Source organism: Trichomycterus rosablanca, chromosome 2 (assembly GCF_030014385.1).
Source record: "Trichomycterus rosablanca isolate fTriRos1 chromosome 2, fTriRos1.hap1, whole genome shotgun sequence".
In the NCBI taxonomy this organism is placed as follows: Eukaryota; Metazoa; Chordata; class Actinopteri; order Siluriformes; family Trichomycteridae; genus Trichomycterus; species Trichomycterus rosablanca.
In genome coordinates, this window is record NC_085989.1 from 21,942,929 (window position 1) to 21,969,357 (window position 26,429).

The window sequence follows — 26,429 nt, forward strand, 5'->3', positions numbered from 1 at the left end:
CGTTTTTGTTTTCAAGTGAATTGTACAGATTACAGATCACATTAAATGAGGGAACACTTCTTAAATAATTCATTGGTTTGGCATCTTAACAGGGGTGTGTAGACTTTTTACCTTCACTGTATATTAGTGCAGAAGACTATCGACAGTTTCTGCTCAATACTTGTTGATGAAATACAGTTACAAAAGAGCCTGTTAGAAACTGAAGTGCTTAGCCATTGTTCTGAGTTTCTTGCTTGGAAGGAAACAACCATTAGGAGATGTCTGAATGTTTTTTTGTTGAAGAATATTTTTCATTTGAGTCATTTTACTCAAGGACATAGAGCAATGTCAAATCTTCTTGGCTCCTCTAAGGCTTCCATTGTCTTTCATTAATGAGGCCTTATCCATTTCAGATGGAGACGCCTAATTCAGCTATGGTTTGAAACAGACAGGAAGTCGATAATTCATTTCACTTTATGAAGACTAACTCCAATGCTTTGTCTTTAAATACAATCAACTCTGGAAAGACTTGACAAATCAATGCTGTGAGGAATTACAGCACCCTTCCTGTTCTTCTATCTTGTCCCTCTTCTCTCTCTCACACACACACCTCTGTAAATATGCCCAAATTCACGTACTAGTGTCCTAACTTAAGAAGTTAACCTATCAATTCTCAGTTCTGTAACCCTCATCTTTACATAGTGGTATAAATCATCACACTGGGAGTAGAGGAGTCCTCCCAACAGTCTGGTTTATAACAAGCTTGCACGGCAGAGCATGTGACAAATAATCACAAGCATTGAAAGCGATGAAAACCTTCTGAAACTGGAAATCACAGTGACAAGAACTACAGTGGTACATATCCTTAATATGAGCTGCATGTTGGACTTGTCACTGCAGCATAATGTCTTTCAAGTTCTCCTGCAAAATAGTGTCCTTGACTGCGTGGAAGACAAAGCGGATATTTTCCGTATCGATAGCTGTGGTAAAGTGGTGGAAGAGCGGTTTGCTTCGGTTGCGACGCTTGCGATTGAAGCAGTGCACCAGGAAGCTCTGCACGTCCTCGAGCCGCTTAGGGTTCCCGGGGAAATCAGGAAAGTGCTTGCTGATGCTCACCTTAAACAACTTCTCCACCAGCAAGTCCATCTTGTTAAGAAAGAGGATGATGGAGACATTAGAGAAGAGCTTGTTGTTGATGATCGTCTCGAAGATGTTCATCGACTCCACCAGGCGGTTGGTACGCCGGTCCTCCATCAGCACCTGGTCGTACTCGCTGGATGAGACCATGAAGAGAATGGAAGTGATGCCGTCGAAGCACTGGAACCATTTCTGTCTCTGTGAACGCTGTCCACCCACGTCTACCATCTTAAAGGGGATTTTTTTGATGATGAAGTCATGCTCCACAATGCCCTTGGTGGCTTTCCGGGCTAGGAGGATATCCTGACGACTCGGGACATAATTCTTTTGGGGAAAAAAAGATAAATACTAGAATTTAGTTCAAATACATAAAACATATAATCTTCAAAGAAATTCAAATATTAATCAGGTATAAAAAGGTATCAAAAAGCAAAATAGGCTAATCTGGTGTCAGAAATGTTTAATGGTATGTCAAAAAACTTATTTCCAGTCACATTTCTTTTACTGTTTATACACTATATTGACAAAAGTATCTGAACACCTATCCTACTTAAGTTGTGTGTTTCAGCCACACCCATTGCTCAAGAGTATATACAATTCTAAGCTTCCAGCTTTGTAGCTAGTTTGAGATTCATAATGACACGGTTTGGCAAATTTGGTGTGAAGCCAATGTTTTTGGACTGAATGAAAACAAATTCCCACAGACACACCCCAAATGCATCAGGCATTTGTGTACCTAATGGGTGCACTTTGAAAAGACAGTGAGCATCACAAGTAAAGCATGACAATTTTCACTGTACGTAAAGCCTTCCAATGTATGCAGCTTAGCTGTACATTGGCAGTTCTAGCCTACTGTTTAAGGTACCGGACTCGTAATCAAAAGATTGCTGATTCAAGCCCTATTACTGCCAGGTTGCAACTGTTGGGCCCTTAAGAAAGGCCCTAACCCTTAAATTGCTTAGACAATATACTGTCCCAGTACTGTAAGTCGCTTTGTATAAAAGCATCTGCTAAATTCTGAAAATGTAAATGTAAAATGTAAGCTGTCTGTTTGCAATCATGTCTGTAGTTACAGGGTTACTATTTTAAGGTAGATCATAACCTTTTTATTTGGCAAACATAAAAAACACCAGAGGTAGCCAACCTTAAATTTGCAATAGCAGGAAAATCCCTGCAGTCTTTCCAGAAGTCACAAAGGTATCTTTCAAATATGAATGTTTGCCCTTTCCAAATTCCAAAAGTATTTCAATAGTAAAATTGGTTTTGATGGTTCTAGTCAATTCTAGTCACATGTTTTCCTTTATATGCCAGTTCCATTTATTCAAATATGACTTTATTATATACAAAGAGGGGAAACAAATATTGAACTAATTTTGTTATATAACATACTTGCAGTACAACATCTACTTCAAATATACATTTAAAAGCCAAAAGTTTGTGGACTCCTTACCATAACCCTGTTGGACATTTAATTCCAAAACCATTAATTTCGAGCTACCACTCTGTGCCCATTTAGTCAAACAACTTTGTTTATTTTTTATTTTTTTTAACATATATTTTTATGACACCAGTTTTCCAGTTCTTCCCAAATGTATTTAGTGGGGCTGAGATCTGGGCTTCACAAAATCCTTAACATCTTAACATGAGGACGTTTGCACACCATTTGGTCATTACATAATTTTTTATTCTTAAAATTTCTATTCTAGAAATATTACGACTTCATTCTCGAAATATTATTTATTGTGGATATTATTATTTGTGAAGATATAAAAAATATAAAAATATATATACAAATAAGAATATAAAGAACATAAAAACACAAAAAGACTAAAAGGTGCAGTTTAGTACAGTATGTGCTATTGTGCATTGTGCAGATCAAACAGTATCATGTGCTATTGTGCATTGTACAGTTGTACTATTCAAATTTGTTTACATATGTTTGTGACTATCTTCAGTGGAAAAGCCCTAAAAAGATTTTAAAGATTTTAAATAGTTAGGTAAAAGTTGCTTGGATAAACAGTACAGCCTGTCCTTAGCAGAATACAAAACTGTATAACTAAAAATGACCAATTAGGCAGAAGAAATTTTGCTGATTATATCAGACTGTAGAATTTTGTTTGCGAGAGACTAATTAAAAAAAAAAATGTGTTGCTGGAACTGCATTGCTTACGATCAGAGCCATTACTATCATTACTCACCAGTTGACCAATCCGATCTAAGTTATCCAGGAAATACTTGACTGATTCACTCTGTAAAAACAAACACAAAAATGAAAAGTCACATAATGATGTGCAACAGAAATAATAACATTTAAATCTTTAAGGTTCAGGCCAATATAAGATGTCAGTCATATTAGTTGATTTATTCATTGTCTGTTGTACAACCACTTTGTCCTGGTAAGGGTCGTGGTGGGTCTGATTCATTGGATGAAGGGTAGAAAACACTTCAGACAGATTACCAGTCCATCACAGAACAGAACACCCCCCCCCCCCCACACACACACACACACACACACACGAAGATGCATGAGTACCGATACTGGTATTGGGTATTTGCCCGAAAACGCGCTCACTAACTTGTGCTCGTACTCGCATACGAGGCTCCGATACTAAACATCCGATACCGTGTGCCTAGTGCACGTTGCTGCGTTATGCCTGGTTCACACTTTGGATCGAGTTTTCTAGCACGTCAGATATCTGATCTGAGATGTGCGACTGGGAATGAGTGACATGTCGAACAGCCAATGAGAACGCAGGATACGGTGTGAGGGGAAACGCAGGAGAGGAGTGTAAACAGGTGGGACAGGGGGATAATCTAGTTTATATCAGAACACACCGGCACACACACACGTTTTACAGTATTTCTGACCTTATCGTTCTCTACAAAACATAACAACAAAACACTAACATTGCAAAAATATTTATTAACCTCCAACTCACTACAGAACAATCCATGCTATTCGTGTTGCCAAATCCACTAAGATTCATTTATTTTTCCTCCTTGATTTCATCACGTCAGCGCACAAACACTTTGATCACTCGCTACTTGTTGACGTGCATTTTTGGACGTGGTATCATTAAACTTCTCGTCACTTCTCACGTGTGTTTTTGTTGAAAAAAAAAACGGTATTCTAAATAGGTATTGGTATCGGCAAGTACAAAAATGCATGTACTTGTACTCGGTTGGGAAAAAATGGTATTGATGCATCCCTAGTAATGAGTAACTACCTGTTCTGTCATGAATGTAACCAAAGTGTAAAACATGACATTAAACTACTGGCCTGACTGCATGTCATTGGATTTGTGGAAGCAAACTGTTGCACGCGGAACATGCAAACTCCACACAAAGGACCCTGACCACCTTGCAGATGAATTAAACCCAAGCCCTTTTTGCTGTGAGGCCACACTGTTACCCACTACGCCACCATGCCGCCCTTTTCATTCAATCCTATTTAATCTATTACTGCAATTTTACAAATGAATGATTTATTCCAGACAGCAGTCGATCACCTAAAACAGTCATTCCAAACAGAACCTGGCTGTAATAAATACCCAAGTCTGCATTGTTCTTTATTTAAACAAAATCATTTGTTTCTAATGTTGAATTTGTTTAAAGATTTTTTTGGACAATGATGGGAACATCCTGTTAATTCCAGACTTGATTTCAAAATTATTATTATTATAATGGATGAACAATGAATTGAGAAGAAAGCAAAATCCTTTACCATCTCATACATTTATGCGTCTTATCTAATTATTATTATTACGATCATGAAGTGAAACATCCTATTTGTGGAGGAATTGTTATTCTTTGTATAATTCATACAAGATGTAGGTCAGAGGTCAGCAGAGAGTCCAGTGTATTAAAAAACAGACCTCGGCGCCACGAAGAGATAGCAGCCAGAACAATGTGTCAGCACTGGCCCCATCCAAGAGTCAATTATGCCTGCTGTCCTCATAGGCACTTATCTACTAATGACTCATTTTTGTTTCCCAACATAGAAATCTCCACCTTTTCCCCTGAAAAGCATTTTTTTTCATAGCAGAACAATCAGACTGTAAATACAGAAGCCTGATGAAACAAGTGTTGATTCTTCTTTCCTGAGTTTTAGGGTGGCAGACATTGTGGCCTTGGTATTTCACTGGGCATTGTCTCTGAGAGCCAGTTGTGTGTGTGTGTTTATATGTGTGTTACAGAGACCCTGGTCTGCCCGATACTCCCAACAGGAAACAGCTGTGTGTGAAAACAGAGGATTAAGTAGGACAGCGCCACCCCTCAGTCACAGGCTGGAGGCCCACTACCCCAAACACCAACACATACACCAGCAGGACAGACAGGAAATCAAGTAGATATCTGATAGTAGTGCCTGTGGCTTTTATCAATCCCCCTGAAAGTATGCACACTAAATAAAAACATTACTCTTTTTATCTTGCGTGGATAAAACAAATCTGGGGCCGTCTTATAAAGGCTTACAGCACAGATTGAAGCAGTGCTTGAGACAAAGGCCCTGAAGCACTGACTTATACTGTCCACATACATATGTGTAGAAAACTACAGCTCCTTTCAGCAATGGGATATATATCCAATAAAAGTGTTAGCAGTGGTGAAAAGCACTGTCAACGGGATCTGAATCCCATTGCTTTGATAACTCTCATGCTGACCCCTCCTGCTCTCTATGTGTGAGAGAGTAAATGAAACAGTCCACTGCCTCCCCATCCCCCCAGACTATTGCTTGGCACTGACAGCTCCTTTGCGAGTGTGGGAAAGCACATGGCCGTATTACGGGGCATAGTCATCAGATTTATTGTACTTGTATACAAGCCCTGCCTATGGGTATTGCTTAAGGGGCTGAAGCGGAAGGATTTTAGAATATGGCTGAGTGCAAAGCCGGTAAGAAAAAAAGGAGGAGAAAGCCTCCGCCATTCATGTGATGATTCATGTCACTGTAGATTGTTCCCGGTCCTCCAAATTACTTTGCCGGAAGGGTCTGGTGAAACATGATTCGATAAAAAGTCCTCATGGCCTGGTACAGCTTGAGATTTGAAATCAAAACATAGCGAGACAAACTAAGTAGAGACTAAAGACTGAAGATGATGTTCATCAAATTAATCATATTTAAGATGTTATACAATCAGCTGCTTGCAAAGATTTCATGTAAAAATCTGCAGTCCAAAAATGTAAGACGAAAGAACATGTAGGTGTTGAAATGTAGTAGGAATAAGGGAAATCAGCCTTCATGTGTTCACCCAGAAAAAAGAGGACATTCGACCCCACAGAAACATAAGCCTACACTGCCCCCAGCAAAAGTCAAATAGCTCAGGGTGCATCAGTGATAAGCCCCCAGCAAAATGCCCGATCACAACACAAGAATGAAAACGAATGAAACTTGTTTCTCATTAATAATCTAGCTCCTTCACTGGCATGTGACAAAAGAGTTCCTGGAAGAAGCATAAAGAGAGAAACTCAGTAAGAAGCGGGGGGTGGCCATAAAAGGAGCATAGCAGCAATTCCAACAACTAATGCAGTCTTTGTCCAGTCTGAATCAATCTGTGGGACTCCGCTTGAAAGAAATGGACAGAGCACCGGCTGAGTTTCTCTGAAAGGGATCAAAGAATGGTGGCATATGATACAGCGACACAAATGTAGCCGCCACATTAAGAAGGCACATGTTGAAAGAGCACGAGCATCATATAGTACATGACACAGAGCCCACTGCAAAAAGGTAGTATTTAAAGAGCTCTCCCAGCTGCAGTGAACTAACAAGGATGAGGTGCAGAGACTATCTGATTATAGGAGCAACCAGTGTCAGTAAGTAATGTAATGGCATGGCAGGTGGGCATGATTCTGCAACCCACGCCTCCTGACAATCTCTACAGCAAGTGGAGTCTAACATTTAAGTTCAAGATTAAATCTCAGGTCATTTATGTATAAAAAAAACTTTAGTACAGTGTAACGTCCAAATGATATCTTATTTTCACACAAAAACATCTGATACAACAATTTCCTTCTAATCAGAATACATTTCATGAACTCACATGTAACCAAAATATTTCCATGGAGAATTTAATGAGATGCCCAAATCTTCTACGATTAGCAATCATTTCCCTCAGGAAATAAAGTATCTATCTATCTGCCTATCTGCCTATCTATCTATCTATCTATCTATCTATCTATCTATCTATCTATCTATCTATCTATCTATCTATCTATCCATCCATCCATCCATCCATCCATCCATCCATCCATCCATCCATCCGCCTGTCTGCCTGTCTATCTATCTATCTATCTATCTATCTATCTATCTATCTATCTATCTATCTATCTATCTATCTATCTATGTGCCTATCTATCTGTCTGTCTGTCCGTCCGTCCGTCCGTCCGTCCATCCATCCATCCATCTATCTATCCATCCACCCATCTATCTAATAGAGCCGCTGGCTTAGCTTCAAATTACTTTTGAAATATGGCCAACATGGCTCTTTTGAAAACCTCCTATTCAGACCTAATCCAGACAGTAATGACTGTTTTCTTCTGAGTAAATGTAAATAATCTTCATACAAAACAAACAAAACTGGATTTTCAGATCCTTGGAGGGAGAATAATTGTTTGACTTGGACATAAGGAAAAAATCCTATTGTTTCCCCACATGAAGCTGTGGCACCTCCTCCAAAACATCAAGCTTTGTTGATCTTACTGTAACTGTAAACCTGACTCTTTTAACTTTGTGGAAAGCTCAGATTGTGGTTTTTTCCAGTAACAGTAACGAGTTTAACAAACATATCTTAGTCTTACACAATGTGACCAAGACGCTTCTTGCCCAAATGTCCAATTTGGATGGACAGCCTACTTTTGAAGTGTCAAGTTTGTGCCAAGCTTGTATCATTTCAAAATTATTGAGGCCACTTTGGTCCTGTAACCTTGATCTATACCTGATCTATAGCAGTTTGATCTCAGAGATCCACAGACCTTGTTGACTTTATGGCTCGGTTTTTGTTCTCACACTGTGGGCCCTTCTAGACCCAGACATGTGCCTTACCAAAATTTGTCCAAATCAATTTAAACTGCAACAGGCAGACTCCAATTCTCAAGAATAATCAAAGCAAACAGGATGCTCCTGACCAAAATTCGGAGTGCCACGGCACAGGGTCTGAAAACTGTTATGAGTTTTTGATTTTCGATTAATTTTTGAAAAACTATCAAAACATGTTTTCAGTTCGACATTATGGATAATTTGTTGTAGATTGATGGGTAAAAAATGCCAGCGGCCTTTATTTAAAATCACATCCACAACACAATAAAGCCTGCTAAAAGTGAAGAAGTTTAAATACTTTCTGAATCCACCATAAATCCATTGATCCAGCATTTGTCACTGTGATTAGCTGTGTATTAATGTGAAGTGTACCAACACAGACTGTGCAGGGTTATGTGCAGAAGTGTTTACGGGGTTTAGTGCAGTAAACAACATCCTATGCCAACAAAGTCTGAGTATTAATCCAGTGACAAATGTCTGTCTGTCTATGGATCGATTGATTGATCAGTCCGTCCGTCCGTCTGTCCGTCCGTCTGTATGTCTATCTATCGATCTGTCCTTCCGTCCACCTGTCTATCTGTCCGTCCGTCCGTCCGTCCGTCCATCCATCCATCCATCCATCCATCGATCTATCTATCTATCTCTGTCCTTCCGTCCACCTGTTTGTCCGTCCGTCCATCTATCTAATCTGTCTGTCTGTCCGTCCGTCCGTCCATCCATCTAATCTGTCCGTCCGTCCGTCCATCCATCCATCGATCTATCTATCTATCTCTGTCCTTCCGTCCACCTGTTTGTCCGTCCGTCCATCTATCTAATCTGTCTGTCTGTCTGTCCGTCCGTCCGTCCATCCATCTAATCTGTCCGTCCGTCCGTCCGTCCGTCCATCCATCGATCTATCTATCTATCTATCTATCTATCTATCTATCTATCTATCTATCTATCTATCTATCTATCTATCTAATCTATCTATCTATCTCTGTCCTTCCGTCCACCTGTTTGTCCGTCCGTCCATCTATCTAATCTGTCTGTCTGTCCGTCCGTCCATCCATCTAATCTGTCCGTCCGTCCGTGCGTCCATCTATCCATCCATCCATCCATCGATCTATCTATCTATCTCTGTCCTTCCGTCCACCTGTTTGTCCGTCCGTCCATCTATCTAATCTGTCTGTCTGTCTGTCTGTCCGTCCATCCATCTAATCTGTCTGTCTGTCTGTCCGTCCGTCCATCCATCTAATCTGTCCGTCCGTCCGTCCGTCCGTCCATCCATCCATCCATCCATCCATGTCTATCTATCGATCTGTCCTTCCGTCCATCCATGTCTATCTATCGATCTGTCCTTCCGTCCACCTGTCTATCTGTCCGTCCGTCCGTCCATCCATCCATCCATCGATCTATCTATCTCTGTCCTTCCGTCCACCTGTTTGTCCGTCCGTCCATCTATCTAATCTGTCTGTCTGTCTGTCCGTCCGTCCATCCATCTAATCTGTCCGTCCGTCCGTCCATCCATCCATCCATCCATCGATCTATCTATCTATCTCTGTCCTTCCGTCCACCTGTTTGTCCGTCCGTCCATCTATCTAATCTGTCTGTCTGTCTGTCCGTCCGTCCATCCATCTAATCTGTCCGTCCGTCCGTCCGTCCGTCCGTCCGTCCGTCCGTCCGTCTATCTATCTATCTATCTATCTATCTATCTATCTATCTATCTATCTATCTATCTATCTATCTATCTATCTATCTGTCTGTCCTTCCTTCCACCTGTCTATCTATGTATTTATCTATCTATCTATCTATCTATCTATCTATCTATCTATCTATCTATCTATCTATCTATCTATCTGTCTATCTGTCTATCTAATCTGTCTGTCTGTCTGTCTGTCTGTCTGTCTGTCTGTCTGTCTATCTATCTATCTATCTATCTGTCTGTCTATCCAATTGACACAACTTTGTCAGATGAAAAGGGGTGTTTGATACAGTATGTAAAGATTTTTGCAAATTTATTCCGCTCACAGATTATATGCACAGTTTAAATAGATGTCTTCTAAACAAAATAATAAAAAAAACATTAATAGCACACCTGTTCTGTCCATACTGATGAGAATTTGTATATGAGTTCAAGGCATAGCTCTTCTTACCTTTCAGAGCAGACTAGATAATGTATGAGTATGCAGCAACTACCCAGTTGTATCGTCTCCACCACTGCAGACCCTACCCTTACTGAGGAGTAGCTAACACGGCCCCTTTGACATACGTGCAGTTGCCAGCCTCTTCTTTTTAACTTACTGTGTGTACTGCACTTACAGAGAGTCACGCACTGTTCTCCATTATTCACTGTCTTTGTGCAGGTGCCTTCAATCAACCTGCAGAGGCCAAAATTGCAGCAGTAATGAGGAATCCCTTTGACAACCTTGCCGATAGACACAATCGGGTCCATGCAGACAGCTGAGATTCAAGGGCAAAGCTTCTGGCTTCCAGAAGTTTACATTTCTCAAGACGTACATCAATGCACTGTGCTTTTTGTTCAAATAACCCACATGCCCAAGAAGACACCAAACACAGCCGGAAGATCCCCTTCGCTGTTTTTTTTTCTGGACTGTAAGTAAAGAGTGTGCACACACTGTACAGTCCAGGCATGCTTTGTCCAGGCTCATTTAACAGTCCGACGGAACACTTTTTAAAGCGAACACTTCTCTGACAGACCCATTATGAAGGCCTCGTCTGACCCAGTTCATCATTAGACTGTGGCACTCTTCCACAGCTCTAAAAGACAGCAGGTTGTTAAACTGTCAGACAAGCTGAGTGCTACTCTATTGCAGGTGTCTGGGATTTCTTTTAAGGGCAGCTGGAAATAGGCCGAAAAATACCCTAGAAAAATACAACAGGAAAAAATACTCCCATACTGTCATTGCCATTGTGCCCTTTGAGTTGAAATAAATATATCTTCCACGACAATCAAAAAAAGAGGCCTGCACTCGAAGTATGAACTGAGCAAAGATATGCTTATACTGTATGCTTATTAACTGTAGGGTGGACATGTTTTGGTTCTTGCTGTCCTCAAAGCCTTTCCTCAAAACTTTATAATACATTTCCATCAAACTATGCCAGCGAAGTCTATACTTCTGCATTTTTTTACCCCAGAGTGCTCACTGGGGTACAATCGCTGAGCCCAATGCAATAACACACCCCGAAGAGGATGCCAATCGATCACAGGAACTCGGCCACGCCCCTCAGACATAGCCGATCATTTCTGCATGTAGATGCTCGACTGGCTGATTGCATTGCTGGGGATTCGAACCCTGGATCCCAGTGGTAGTGGGCTAAAGCAATTTACCCCTACACCACTTAAGCGCCAAGCATAACAGATTTGTAACTGTAGGCAAAAAGAACTGAATAACTTAGATAACTTGGGGAACAGTTTTCTATATAAAAGTCAACAGGACCAGCACACACCCACAATTCTGAAGCCTTTGTGCTCTGGTAGCAAATAATGAAATGTGTATATTGGGCTACCCATAAATACTTGTAGCTTCAAATTCTTCTTTGTCATGTTTAGTTTTGCAGAAGAAGTGTACTAGTAAAGTTAACCCTCATGTTCTGTTTGGGGTCCCTGACCCCCTGGGGTCTCTTTAACAGCTCACAAAATATCCTTGATATTGCATGACTTTCCCTAATTTTATGGAATCTTCAAATGAAACCCTTGACTTACGAATTTAATTGGTTCTAAAGGGCTGTTCTTAAGTCAAAATGTTCGTTAATTAAACCTATTTTTCCCATAAGAAATAATGTAAATAGAATGAATCTGTGCCAGGCCTCCCAAACCACCCCCTTACCTAACCTTTCTAATGTCTTAACCCTTTGATGCACAAGCTAAGCAAACCCCTTCTAATGCACAACATGGGTCAAAAATGACCCATATTCATCCATTCAAGAATATTTTCATATGCACATTTGTCAGTTATTCATGTATTTGCTGTCGTAGCTAATAAAAGCTATCTATACTAGAATATGTAAATAGCTAGCAAGCAAATAGTATTGGACATATTCAAGATTCAAGAGCCTAATCTTTGGTTGTCTTTCAAAAGATCAGTAAATATGTTTTTAACTACAAACACTTACAAATGTCAGTAGTTTCTGTCAAATTCCATAGTAAATACATAAGGGTCATTTTTGACCCATGTTGTGCATTAGAAGGGTAGTGATACAAAAATGATTTTTATTAAAAAAGCAAAAAATATAAAACTGAAATAAGGATTTGTGATGATCAAAAACAAGTAAATTGAAAAATTTCATGGAAGCTTGAATGACGAAATTAATTTATTGCAAATATATAGAAAATAAAAACTCAGTTGGGTCACTTTTGACCCAGGTTGTGCATCAAAGGGTTAAATGGTCTTTTTTGTTATAAATACAAGTACCTTTCCCTTAATCTTAAATTATAGAATAGATAATACTGCAATAAATAATAATAAACAACAATACACAGTAGTACTGTACATAAAAAAATCTCAGTACAGTATGTGTGCTGTACCATACACCATAATAAATTTTCTTATTTTTTTATAAAATGTATCTACCAGAAACAACAATAACTCTCATATTTCTCTAGTATTTCCTTCTTTATTTCAATAGTGTTGTATTTTGTAGGTGTAATTGCACGAAAGAAAGAATACAGCTGGATATAGCTGACACACACACACAACCCACATACACACACAACCCTTAACAAAATCTCTGGTTAATTTGGTTAATTAATTTGATTAATTTGGAGCTCAATGTATTTTAATTTACCTACACAACACTGGAGTCTCTGGGACCTCAAAGAACAAGACAGTACCGTAAATGTCAACAGAACACAAAGGTTAATCGATTCTAGCAGAGGATGCAGATAGTTGTTTAAGACCCTGCTGAAAAGGCATCACATTTTCATGACGTCTCTAAAGACGTCAACAGCAGACAACCCGATAACCGGCATTCAAAGAATATCAGAGACATGCGTCATGTACGAACTGCCGCTTAACAGATCCTTCTTGATTTTCCTGTGGTTTTGTGAAGATGAAACAGAGAAGTCTCTTGTCTTAGACCACTGTCCCACTTCTCATTCTCTTTTAGCCTGCTTCTCCCTGACAGGCACATCCTTTATTATCCTCCTATCTGACACCAACTCCCAGTGAACATTAAATGTGGACAGGCTTGAAAACAAAATGCTGATGGCTGTGAGCAAAATGAGCAACAAACAGGACACCAAATAAGAGATGTTGGATAAAAAAAAAGAATTTATGGTACTTTTTTACACTTCTTTTAGAGTGGGTTTCTCTACAAATATTCTATATGCTTTACAATGCTTTATAACTAAGGCCCTACCTAATTCATGGCCGTGAAAATAACATCACGGACCGTGAAATGAGCCGCTTCCCGTGTAATATGCAATCTGCTGTGAAATTTAAATTTAAGGTTTGTGTTTTGCGATTTAACATTTTTCATTCATTTAGCATTCAAGTGCCTTTTGACTATGAGGTGGTCCTAGAAATTCTACGGCAATTCAGTTAGCAATTGGTTAGTCAATATGTCCAAGATGTCTAAAGCAGCTAAAAACACTATTAATTAATAATTAAGTAAATTAAATAATAGGGCACTCAGGTGGCACAGTGGTAAATTGTGCTAACCCACTACCACTGGGATCCATGGTTCGAATCCCCAGTGAGGTTATCACTACAGACATGTATGGCTTCTACAAACAGACATGACTGGCTATGCCTAGGGGGGGTGGTGATGGCCAAGATCATGTGATGGATTGGCATCTTGTCCGTTACTGCATTGTGCCCAGTGATTTGGGGGAAACAGGACCTACCGCAACCCTGAAGAGGATAAAGTGATGGTAAATGAAATTAAATATTATTTCTATGTACTGTTATAATACACATTCACTTAAAGGTGCTCAGTGACTGTTTTAGCAATGCTCGACCAAGTTGCCCCCAGAGGCGATGTGATGATCCTCCTATAAGCAAGCCCCACAAATGCATCTATGCTGGATGCTGGTCACGTTAATCTAGTGGAGTGGGTGCACAGCTTTTTTCTTCTTTTTTTCTGGAGACCACTGCCCATGAGCATTGGGTTAAGATTCTTAGATACTGGTGTCTGGCTATGCATCATGTTTGCAGCAGGTCATAACAGCAAAAGGTTGATCTGCTAAGTACTAAAGACGCTTGTCATGAAGGGGTCAAATGATTCTGAGAGTGCAGTCGGTCATTAAAAGTGCAATTTTGTGTTGAATTAAGTGAAACCTCTTGTTATGTTAGTTGTGTTGAGCTATTTGAATTGTTCTTGTTTGACTGGTCTATTGCACATAGTTTACAGTTAGTACATTTTGCTAATAAACAAAGTTTGGCCCTATTTGGTAGTAAAGCAACTATACAGATACTGTTTTAAAAATGTACGTTTAAAAGTTTTAACTTAGCTTAAGTTTTTCTTAGCTGCAGATGTGAAAATAAATAACTTCACCAGGCCATGATCTTTACTCATTCACTGCCAAGAGTCATTATATGAGCCATTGTTGTGGTCGAATCAATTTTCAGGAATGGCTCATTAAGTAGTTAGGCTAAGTAAAACTAGCCTAGGAGCTAGATAAGAGCAGGCAGGATAGGACAGTGGAGGAGCGTGCTAAAGCGAGTGCAGATTTATAGCTCATGACAGAGCCTGTCTGCGGATAGTAAATGACACATGACAAAGCTGGGAATGAACCAGGGCTGGAAGCTCCAGTGACACTTCTCATATTCACACGTCATTCTGCCTTGTCACTTCCACTGATCATCAGGAGGGAAAAAAGAAATGACTAGTGCAAGATCTAAAGCCTTTAGAAAAAAGATGATATAAATGCACCAGTATGATTCCAACCTAATTCCAGTCTGACATCGATAATCTATATTTCACACACCTACCAATGCAGATCAGCTGCTAATAGAGATTTTTATATAAATAAAGGTAAATATGACAGTAAACATTAACTGCTTAGTAAAGGATTTAAAGTGTTTACCTTTTACGACTCCTCTTTACCCAGAACAAAGGCTTCTGTCATCATTTTTGTTTAACCTTTACACTCAACACACACTATGTCAGACATCCCAAGTGTCCCGGAAGTTCTGGGAGTCTCCCACATATACATAGCGGCTCCCTGATGCCCGCAAATCAGAGAAAATCTCCCGGAATCTAGAACGAGCGGCCAAGAGTGCACACACACGCGCACGCAGGCGACACAGACTTTATTCCCCGATTGCGTTATTAAATCCGTGATCTGATATACAATCTAGCGCACTGTGTAGGGAACATAAATCAATTGTCTAATATACTGTCTAGTGCACTATGTAGGGAACATAAATCTATGATCGAATATACAATCTAGCGCACTGTGTAGGGAACATAAATCAATTGTCTAATATACTGTCTAGTGCACTATGTAGGGAACATAAATCTATGATCGAATATACAATCTAGCGCACTGTGTAGGGAACATAAATCAATTGTCTAATATACTGTCTAGTGCACTATGTAGGGAACATAAATCTATGATCGAATATACAATCTAGCGCACTGTGTAGGGAACATAAATCAATTGTCTAATATACTGTCTAGTGCACTATGTAGGGAACATAAATCTATGATCGAATATACAATCTAGCGCACTGTGTAGGGAACATAAATCAATTGTCTAATATACTGTCTAGTGCACTATGTAGGGAACATAAATCTATGATCGAATATACAATCTAGCGCACTGTGTAGGGAACATAAATCAATTGTCTAATATACTGTCTAGTGCACTATGTAGGGAACATAAATCTATGATCGAATATACAATCTAGTGCACTATGTAGGGAACATAAATCTATGATCGAATATACAATCTAGCGCACTATGTAGGGAACATAAATCTATGATCGAATATACAATCTAGTGCACTATGTAGGGAACATAAATCTATGATCGAATATACAATCTAGTGCACTATGTAGGGAACATAAATCTATGATCGAATATACAATCTAGCGCACTGTAGGGAACATAAATCAATTGTCTAATATACTGTCTAGTGCAATAAGTAGGAAACATGAATCTATGATCAAATATACAATCTAGTGCACTATGTAGGGAACATAATTAATTATGTGATACACCCTTCTAGTGCACTATGTAAGGAACACAAATCATCATCTAGTTATACTATCTAGTGCACTATGTAGTGAACATGAATGCGTTATCTAATACACTATCTAGTGCACTGTGTAGGGAACATAAATCCGTTAACTAATACCTAAAGCATTATGTAAGAAACATAAGTCTATTATCTAGTACACTATCTAGTGCACTAAGTAAGGAACATACATTCTTTTCTAATATACAAACTAGTGCACTATGTAGGGAACATTAATCTATTATCTTTCACACTATCTAGTGCACTATGTGTTTGTGACGCGAACAATTAGCTTAGTAGCTCAGTTAGCAGCTCCTATTTTTTTTTTTTTGTGTGTGTGTGTGTGTGTGTGTATGTATGTGTGTTCCGGGGGTACCTCCCTGAAATGTGTTTTTGCAACTTGGGATGTCTGCTATGTGGACAAAAGTATTAGGACACGCTTCCTTAACTGTGTGTATTCATTTAGTCTCATTGCCACAGATGTATAAAATCAAGCACCTAGCTATGCAGTCTGCTTTTACAAACATGTATGAAAGAATGGGTCACAGAGCTCACTGTAATAAAATGCCACCTTTGCAACAAGTCAGGTCATAAAATTTCCTCCCTTCTAGATATATGAGTGCTGAGGCGCACAGTGCATAAAAATCGCCAGCGCTCTGCTGACTCAATAACTGCGGAGTTCCAAACCTCCTCTGCCATCAATATCAGCACAAAACCTGCATTGGGAGCTTCATGGTATGTAATTCAAAAGCCAAGCAGCTGCACGCAAGCCTTACATCACCAAGTACAATGCCAAATAATGTGGTATAAAGCATGCCACAGGACTCTGGAGTAGTGGAAAAGTTTTCTGTGAAGTGACGAATCATGCTTCTCTGTCTGGCAGTCTGATGGACGAGTCTGGGTTTGGCGAATGCCAGGAGAACATTACCTGTGTGAGTGCATTGTGCCAACTGTAAAGTTTGGTGGAGGAGGGATAACGTTATGTCCTTTCTCAAGGATAGGCCTTGGCCTCTTAGCTCCAACAAAGCAAGACATTTTGGACAACTGTATGCTTCCAACTTTTTGGCAACAGTTTGAGGAAGGCCCTTTTGTGTTCCAGCATGACTGTGCCCCATAAAGGCATGGTTAGGTGAGTTTTGTGTGGGAGAACTTGCCCACACAGAGCCCTGACCTCAACCCTTATTGGACAGCTTTGGGATAATCCAGAACAGAAATTACAAGCCAGACCCTCTAATCCAACATCAGTGTGACCTTACAAATTAGGGCTGTTACTAACGACTATTTTTCTATCGATTAATCTATAGACTATTTTATCGATTAGTCGATTAATCTAACGATTAATTTTCCCTCAAAAATGTAATTCAGAATCTCATTTATGCTTATTTTAACAACAACATGTATGGTGTAATAATATGGCACAAAACTAAATGTAAACAGGGTTTATGTCCATATTATCAAATTCTCAAGTGTTCCATATTAAACAAAGTGCAGCATGTGTTTATGGCATTCCGTACACAAAGCAAAGTGCTTAAACTTATAGCAGAAATAAAATAGAGGTGGGCACGTCTCATTAAGTCCAATGTACAGTAACGACAGAATGAGCCCAGATTCTAACCTACACATTCACTCAAAACGTACTTCACATTCTAAGTGATGTAAACAAAGTGGTAAGCGTTCAGGCCCATTCATATTAGAAGCTTTTTGCGCTTTGATCGCCGTGGCAACCGCAAAAACCAGTGAACTCACTAAGATATACGGTATTCCAAGATCTCCACGATTAAGAAGTTTGAAACAAGACTTAATGAAACAAGATGTGCAACATCGCGCTAGTTCTGCTGTGGTACCACTAAAGCTTTGCACAGTGTTCAATCCACATTTTTGTTTTGTGCACGTTTTAAGTATTCCCAAACTTTTGATGATTTGGGTCTTGGAAAACTTTAAGCTCTTCTTTGAAAGCTCTTTACAATCGGCCTCTGACTGCTGCAGATGGCATTTTTTAAGACTGCGCTTAATGCCGGCAACCAGTGACTGGACCAAATACAACTTAGGTCTGGCACACAGCAAGTAGTGCTGAGGGAAATCATATGAACGGTTATATAAATGGAAACATTGTAGTTTTCATTACTATTACAATGCCCTTCTAGATGAATGGGCAAAAATTCCCACAGACACTCTCCATGATCTTATGGATACCCATCCCAAAAGACTGGAAATGGGGACCAAGTCCATATTAAAGGCTATGGATTTTAAATGAAATGTCACTTAAGCTCCTGTAGACGTAATGTGTAGGTGTTCCAATACTTTTGTTCATATGGTGTATGACGAGAGAAGCAGGACTGGATGAAGGTGCTTGAGCATTCAAGATTGGTGGAAAAAACTTCAGTAACTTTCAATATGAGAGTGACACAACCTGAAGGCCCTTGTAAGGGAACTTAAAGTGGTGTACAGCCTTTGCCTATTTTGATCAATTATTAACAGCAAAGAATTCAACAGTCTGGAAACATGACCCAGTCTGGTAATTCACAGAGCAACAATAAAAGGAACTGGAACAGATCTTTAGATGTAATGATCTGTCTTTCTAAGCAAAGATCAGAACTTTCCAGACAATGTTTTCTTCTGTGGTTCTTTATGGATGTGAAAGTTGGACAATAACATGGCACAGGAAGAATATCAATCCCTTTGGTGTACTCTGTACTTTTTGAGAGTACCTTGGACAGCAAAGAAGACAAACAAATGGATAATTGACCAAATCAGATCCAACCTCTAACTGGAAGCCCAGATAATCAAACTCAAGCTCTTTTATTTTGGACACACTATGATAAGAACCAATTCATTGGAAAATACAGTTATGCTTGTAAGCTGAAGGTAAAAAAGGAGAGAACAACCAGCAACTTTATTATGTCCGATTTGACTTCAAGTTCAGGAGTTCAAGAGAGAGAACATCAATCAATCAATATGATTGGCATTTTTACATAATAATATACACCAATCAGCCGTAACATTAAAACCACCTCCTTGTTTCTACACACATTGTCCATTTTATCAGCTCCACTAACCATATAGAAGCACTTTGTAGTTCTACAATTACTGACTGTAGTCCATCTGTTTCTCTGCATGCTTTGTTAGCCCCCTTTCATGCTGTTCTTCAATGGTCAGGACCACCACAGAGCAGGTATTATTTGGGTGGTGGGTCATTCTCAGCACTGCAGTGACACTGACATGGTGGTGGTGTGTTAGTGTGTGTTGTGCTGGTATGAGTGGATCAGACACAGCATCACTGATGGAGTTTTTAAACACCTCACTGTCATTGCTGGACTGAGAATAGTCCACCAAACAAAAATATCCAGCCAATAGCGCCCTGTAGGCAGCGTCCTGTGACCACTGATGAAGGTCTAGAAGATGACCAACTCAAACAGCAGCAGTAGATGAGCGAACGTCTCTGACTTTACATCTACAAGGTGGACCAACTAGGTAGGAGTGTCTAATAGAGTGGACAGTGAGTGGGCACGGTATTTAAAAACTCCAGCAGCACTGCTGTGTCTGATCCACTCATACCAGCACAACACACACTAACACACCACCACCATGTCACTGTCACTGCAGTGCTGAGAATCATCCACCACCTAAATAATACATACTCTGTAGTGGTCCTGTGGGGGTCCTGACATTGAAGAACAGGGTGAAAGGAGGTAAAAAAAAAGCATGCAGAGAAAAAGATGGACTACAGTCAGTAATTGTAGAACTATAAAGTGCTTCTATATGATAAGTGGAGCTGATAAAATGGACAGTGAGTGTAGAAACAAGGAGGTGGTTTTAATGTAATGGCTGATCAGTGTACATGTATTCACATATACTGATAAAGTAAAAACAAAAAAAATTTAATCTCTTATTTATATTTACAATATTTAATATTGTGTAGAAGCCACTTTAACAGCAATTACAGCTGCAGATATTCACTGGATGTATATAAGCTTTACACAGCTTGATTTGGTTTGTTTACTTCATTCTTCATGGCATATCCTCCTAAAATCCATCAGATTTTATGGTGAGCATCTGTGAACCACTATATTTAAATCTCTTCACAAATATTTGATGAGGTTTAAGTCTGGGCTTTGGCTGGGCCACTCAAGGACATTTAGAAGCTTGCCCCAAAGTCACTACTCATTTTTATGCATGTGGTAACCTGTGGCTTTCCTTGATCAGGGCAGCGGTGGAGGAAGATCTGAGAACTAGACTAGATTATAAAAACGAGCTGTACAAAGAAAATTGAGACACATGATGTCTCAGGTGTTAGAGCAGAGTCTTAATACTTTCAGTATTTTTTTTTCTAAAGAACTGTAAAAACATGTTTTCACCTCAGTAGGGATATATGGGTATAAATAGCAGTTATTTCCATTCAAAATCAAATCCACAACACAATAAAGTGTGCAAAACCTAACCTAAAGTCTGCAAACTGCAAAAATCTGAGTCTATTTCTTTAAATGTTCCCAAAATGAACAGAAATGCAAAAACAAAAACCAAAAAAAAACATTGAAGGTACATCTCTTGGCATTGAGGCTGAAATCAAACCCACTCTGTTATTTAAGGAAACATTTTATTTGGAAAAACTGGATGTTATATAACTGTGGTCCAAATAAAGGAAAATGTACAAGTCTGCCCAGTTCAGCAAGCACTGCTTGTCCCCTGAGCACCTTTAAGTCAATACCCAAAGTCATTAACCCGCTATTTAAACCTCAGGCAGGATTCAGGTTTTTAGGATTAAACATAAAAAAAACTGCTGACTTTGTGCTGCTCTGCAACAGCTGTGTGAGAAAAGATGCCCATGATGATACAAAATTGTTGTTGCTGCAGCAGTTCATCAATTATTATCGTTTTTGTTATATTGATCATGAAAACTTGCCAATAAGCGAAGACAACCCTGTGAAAAGTGGGACATCATTGAGCATTTTTCTATCTATTTTTCTTGCAATTTTCTTGCACGGCTCTTTTTTCTCTAATCTAGTAATGTCCACTTCACAGACTATCACACACAAAAATAAGGAGTGACTTTGGGGCAAGCTTCCAAAAAAACTTACCAGGCCCAGCCAAAGCTCAAACCTAAACCCCATCAAGGATCTATAAAAAGAAAAGGATCTGCATTGAAGAATGGGATAAACCGCCAAAATCCAATTGTGCAAAGCTTGTAGAGACATGTCTAACAAGTTCTACTCTACCAGCTGCTTAGTCCACCAAGTTACAACTCAAACACTTATCAGAGGGAACAGACATGTGAGCTCATAAATCCAGCAGTGTCAAAGAACACAGAAAACTACCACGCCATCCACAAACCTCAACTGATAGTCCAGCTACAGTACAAGAACGGCACTATTGCCGCTCAGGTGGCGCAGCGGTAAAGTACGCTAGCTCACCAGAATTGGGGTTTTGAATACATCGTATCGAATCTCAGCTCTGCTTTTCCGACTAGGCTGGGCGGCAGTATGAACAACGATTGGCTGTTGTTCAAGGTTGTTAGTCGATCGGATCATAGGTCCTCATAACTAATGCAACTGTGGCCCCTGCTGGCTGACTGATGGCGCCTGCACAGGGCTGAGGAATAATGCTGATGGGGGTGTGGCCCTCCGTGCACAGTGCCCGTCAAGTATATGAACTCGACTCATGCAGGTGAAAAATGCACTATCTGTACTGTACCGGAGGGGGCGCATGTCAGTTGAGAGGCGTCCTCAGTCAGCGGTGAAGGGTTCGAATCAGTATAGAGAGCGCAATCAGGGTAACTGGACACGACTAGACTGGGGGATAAAAATTGGGGGTAAAAAGGGGGAAAAAATATAAAAGAAAAAAAAAAAAAGAAAAAAAAAGAACGGCACTATTGTTTGACTACATTCTCAAAAACCAAGGTTTGATTAAATGTTCATCAAATTCTTATCAAACTGCCAACCATGAAAGGTGAGTATGGGTATGAAAGGTCAGGACATTCACACAAGGTGCTTGGGTGTTGAACTAGCCCATCAGTGATTCGGTTTTGAATCTCAGCAGTGCTGTTGGCCAGCTGGCTGTCTACACAAGTATGATTGGCTATGTCTAAAGACGGAACCAGCCGTGACACTGACCAGGATAAATCGGTTGATCAAAATTAAATGAAAAACATCGCAACAGGACCCACACATGTCGTTATTAGGGTCAGGTTAACACTAAAAGACATGCCAACTGTGTGAATTCCTCCAGTACAGATTATAAATACATAGAAAACACTTTAAATGTACATTTACGGCATTTGGGGAACACATTTATTCAAAATGACTTACAATTGGCAGCAGTTAAGGGTTAAAGGGCCTTGCTCAGTGGTAACAGTGGTAACTTGGGCAAGCCGTAGCCTAGTGGTTAAGGTACTGGACTAGTAACTAGAAGGTTGCTGGTTCAAGTCCCACCACTGCCAGGTTGCTGCTGTTGGGCCCTTGAGCAAGGCCCTTAACCCTCAATTGCTCAGACTGTATACTGTAACTGTAATGTAAGTCACTTTGGATAAAGGCATCTGCTAAATGCTGAAAATGTAAATGTAACTTGGTGGTGGGGTTTAAACTAGAGATCTTCTGATCACTAGTCCCATGCCAAGCTACCACTGCCCTATAAATTAGTTGCTTTAAAAAGGCTGCTATTAATATTTTAGAAAAAGGCAAAACAAGTGGGCGAGGTTAAATATTGCAAAAAAGCTTCTAGCAGAATAAGGAGATTAGATTATTTCATTAGCTTAAAAGGGTACAAGTTTTTAAACTTTAAATTGTGGCATAAATTAAGCTTAAAGTAAGGTTTAAAAATACAAGATTGCAGCATTTAAACATTGATGCTTTAATAGACACATAATTTACCTACTAAATAGTTGCAGTCCTAAAAACACATTTTTATTCACATATTATTTATTTAACATTAATCTTGTACACTGAGCAAAAATAACTAAACAAATAATCTATAAAAGCTACTTACAAAAATCAACCTCCAATCAAGTTTTCCTCACCGTGACCCTTGATACTTCTGTTTGGGTTCACTTGTTTTCACACTGCTGTACTGGCTGGTGATAAGTCTTGCTCCAAAAAGCCATCCTGACCAGGAGAACAATGGCTTTCAGATTGTCCCTGCTATAATGACTTATTTGGATGAATGTGTCGGGGCTGTGTTCCGGGGTGGAGGAAATGTTTCTCTCTGTCTGGCCTCGTGTAGAGTGGAAGTTTGAAAGTCAACAAACCACCATCGTTTACAATGACCTTGAGTCATGAGAGATCATCAGAGATCCTGAAAGAAATGACGGCACTAAGCTTCTCAAAAACGACTCACACATGGATACACTAACACACACATAAACTGGATTTCCTTTAATTACAGAGTGCGTTAAAACCAATCTGCTATTGACTCAGCCCACACTGATTCAGAAGCCAGTATTTCCTTCACATCCTCTGGAGTAAAATCCAAACAAAGTCAAAACGCCCAGCATAATGCCACAAGTGCAGCAGATAAAAGCCAGCAGTGAAAATTGCATAATTAAGACAATTTACACACAACACAAAGAGCAAAACACCTACAAGGAAAAGCATTTCTGTAAAAAAGGCAGCCGTTAAAGAAATGGAAGCAGAATGGGAGAAGTGACTTTGTGGTTTTTAGCCTTTTTTTTCTTGTAATCAACAAACTGTGGAAAAGTCCAAATCCTGTCACCCCAAGCAATGAAAAAATTGAGTGTGAGTGGGTAAGCAACACAGACTCTCAGCTATTAATCAGTTCCTGGGGCTTAGATTTTTTTTCACGTTTGAATGACTGAGTGATCTATTTTTGGCCAGATAACTAAGTTGAAGTATCTCAGAAAAGAGCAAGCGGTGCTCACGTGCAGGTACCCACTAACAGTGACAATGACATGGTGGTGGTGTGTTAGTGTGTGTTGTGCTGGTATGAGTGGATGAGACACAGCAGCGCTGATTGAGTTTTTAAACACCTCACTGCCACTGCTGGACTGAGAATAGTCCACCAACCAAAAATATCCATCCAACAGCGCCCTGTGGGCAGAGTCCTGTGACCACTGATGAAGGTCTAGAAGATGACCAACTCAAACAGCAGCAATAGATGATCTATCGTCTCTGACTTTACATCTACAAGGTGAACCAACTAGGTAGGAGTGTCTAATAGAGTGCACAGTGAGTGGACACGGTATTTAAAAACTCCAGCAGCGCTGCTGTGTCTGATCCACTCATACCAGCACAACACACACTAACACACCACCACCATGTCAGTGTCACTGCAGTGCTGAGAATCATCCACCACCTAAATAATACCTGCTCTGTGGTGGTCCTGTGGAGGTCCTGACCATTGAAGAACAGGGTGAAAACAGGCTAAAAAATTATGTAGAGAAATAGATCGACTACAGTCAGTAATTGAAGAACTACAAAGTGCATATATATATATATGACACCAGATATATCTGAAAGTCAAAGATTACTAAATGTAAATATTCAATGTAAAATTGTGGATCACTGCATGCAGATAAACTAAAATACATCAAAATGACCAAAAGCTAGTTATACTGTTGGGTTGGACTGTGTTGACAGCTGAAGTTTGGTCTCTGCACACCCTGTGTGAACTGGATGAAGAGTTGAGAGAAATATGGAGGTGGTTCTCATACTGCAGTTTCTCAGGAATGCAAACCCTGCTGTTTATCGGTCGGCTCCTTGAGGGAACTTTGGTTTTGTACTGCAGGCCACTTCTCCCAGCCAGCTCCATACACAGATACACCCTTCCTCTGGATGTGCTCCATTTATTTACTTTGGACCGTCTACCTAACAACATCAAACATTTGAACTGGGCCCACATTTGCAGCATAAAAAGTGAAAAAGCAATCAATAAGTAAGGTGGGCCAGAGAGCAGGAGATGAGTCCTAGACATAGCATAGGCGCCAAGCCCAGATATTGGACACATTGAAATTTGTTGGATGGTTTAAATAAAAATAAATTTACTGGATGATGAGAACCTTGCAGGCTGTCAGCTCCTCCTAAGCTGTACACTTTCAGCCAAATCCTTTTAACCTTGATCTCTTTGCTCGTTTAAGTAAAGAATTTGTTTTTTCCTGTGCTAGGAATGATTAATAAAACTCTCTGTGTACCTATTAACTTCATTGTGAAATAAGCTGCACTTTCTATTAAGATGGTCAGTGGGGTTGAATCTGATATAAAGGAAAACAATGCTGTCAGCCAGCGTGGATAATGCATAAGCTTCTTCAGATTGTCACTTTGGAAAGCCCCTCTGTTCGAGCTAAGCTGCCGCACTCACTCCCACACTCACACCCCTCACCCGGACATAGATTAGCTAGTTCTCATCTGTCTGTCTCTTACTTACTTTGGCTTTTTATCTTTCTCTCTTCAGGAATACTTTTGCTGGTCTAATGTGCTATGCTTCTTTGGTCAGCGCTGTATTTACCATTTGAATTTACCAGTAAAAGGACGAATGTTTCACAAATATACTGCATTTGGGTACATTGGTTACTTAATAAACAGAGTGATGAGGTTCGAGATATCACTGTTTGTTAAGGAACTTATAACTAATGGTTTGTAACTTACACACAGTGTTGCCAACTCCTCAGTAAGGAAAGTAGCTACTGGCTGTCCTAAAAGTCACTAGAAGTCGCTAAATGACGTCATCACCTAATTTGCATAAGTGTTAGCACATGTCAATAGGTCTATATCGTATTATAAGTAGTGGTAGGACATCTCGATAGACCGATTAATCTGTATCTCAGACATTTTTTTTAACATTTATTAACATACACATTATAATTATTACGTATACAAACAGCTAAGTACAAAATAATGTAATAAATGCTCAACATATTCACTCAGTAATGAACTTTATTAGACACAACCTTGACTGTACCAGTTGAACTGCTAAGAAAGCACAAAACTGAAAAATAACCTAATACATTTTGTGTTGTCGTAATGTTAAGGTCACAGATGATTGGCTTCCCTAGATGTATAAAAAACGCTCTAAAATCACTGAACGCATGTACTGTATAAACGTGGTTAAAAAAAACGTTAACACATAACATTCGATAACAACTGTTATTCAACTGTA

The 26,429-nt window shown here is 39.6% G+C and overlaps 1 protein-coding gene across 2 annotated transcripts in view; it reads right to left on the reverse strand.

Annotated features, from left to right (window-relative positions):
* Positions 1–822: 822 nt before the first annotated feature.
* gna12a (guanine nucleotide binding protein (G protein) alpha 12a) overlaps positions 823–26,429 on the reverse strand; it is a 52,568-nt gene continuing 26,961 nt past the window's right edge. The window contains exons 3-4 of one of the 2 annotated variants that reach the window (XM_062990400.1): positions 3,315–3,365; positions 823–1,440 (exon numbers count right to left, since the gene is read on the reverse strand). In XM_062990400.1, the coding sequence (XP_062846470.1) occupies positions 871–1,440; positions 3,315–3,365 (621 nt within the window). In that variant the 3' untranslated portion in view covers positions 823–870. The remainder of the gene's footprint in view (positions 1,441–3,314; positions 3,366–26,429) is intronic. The other variant, XM_062990401.1, reaches the window with a different exon arrangement.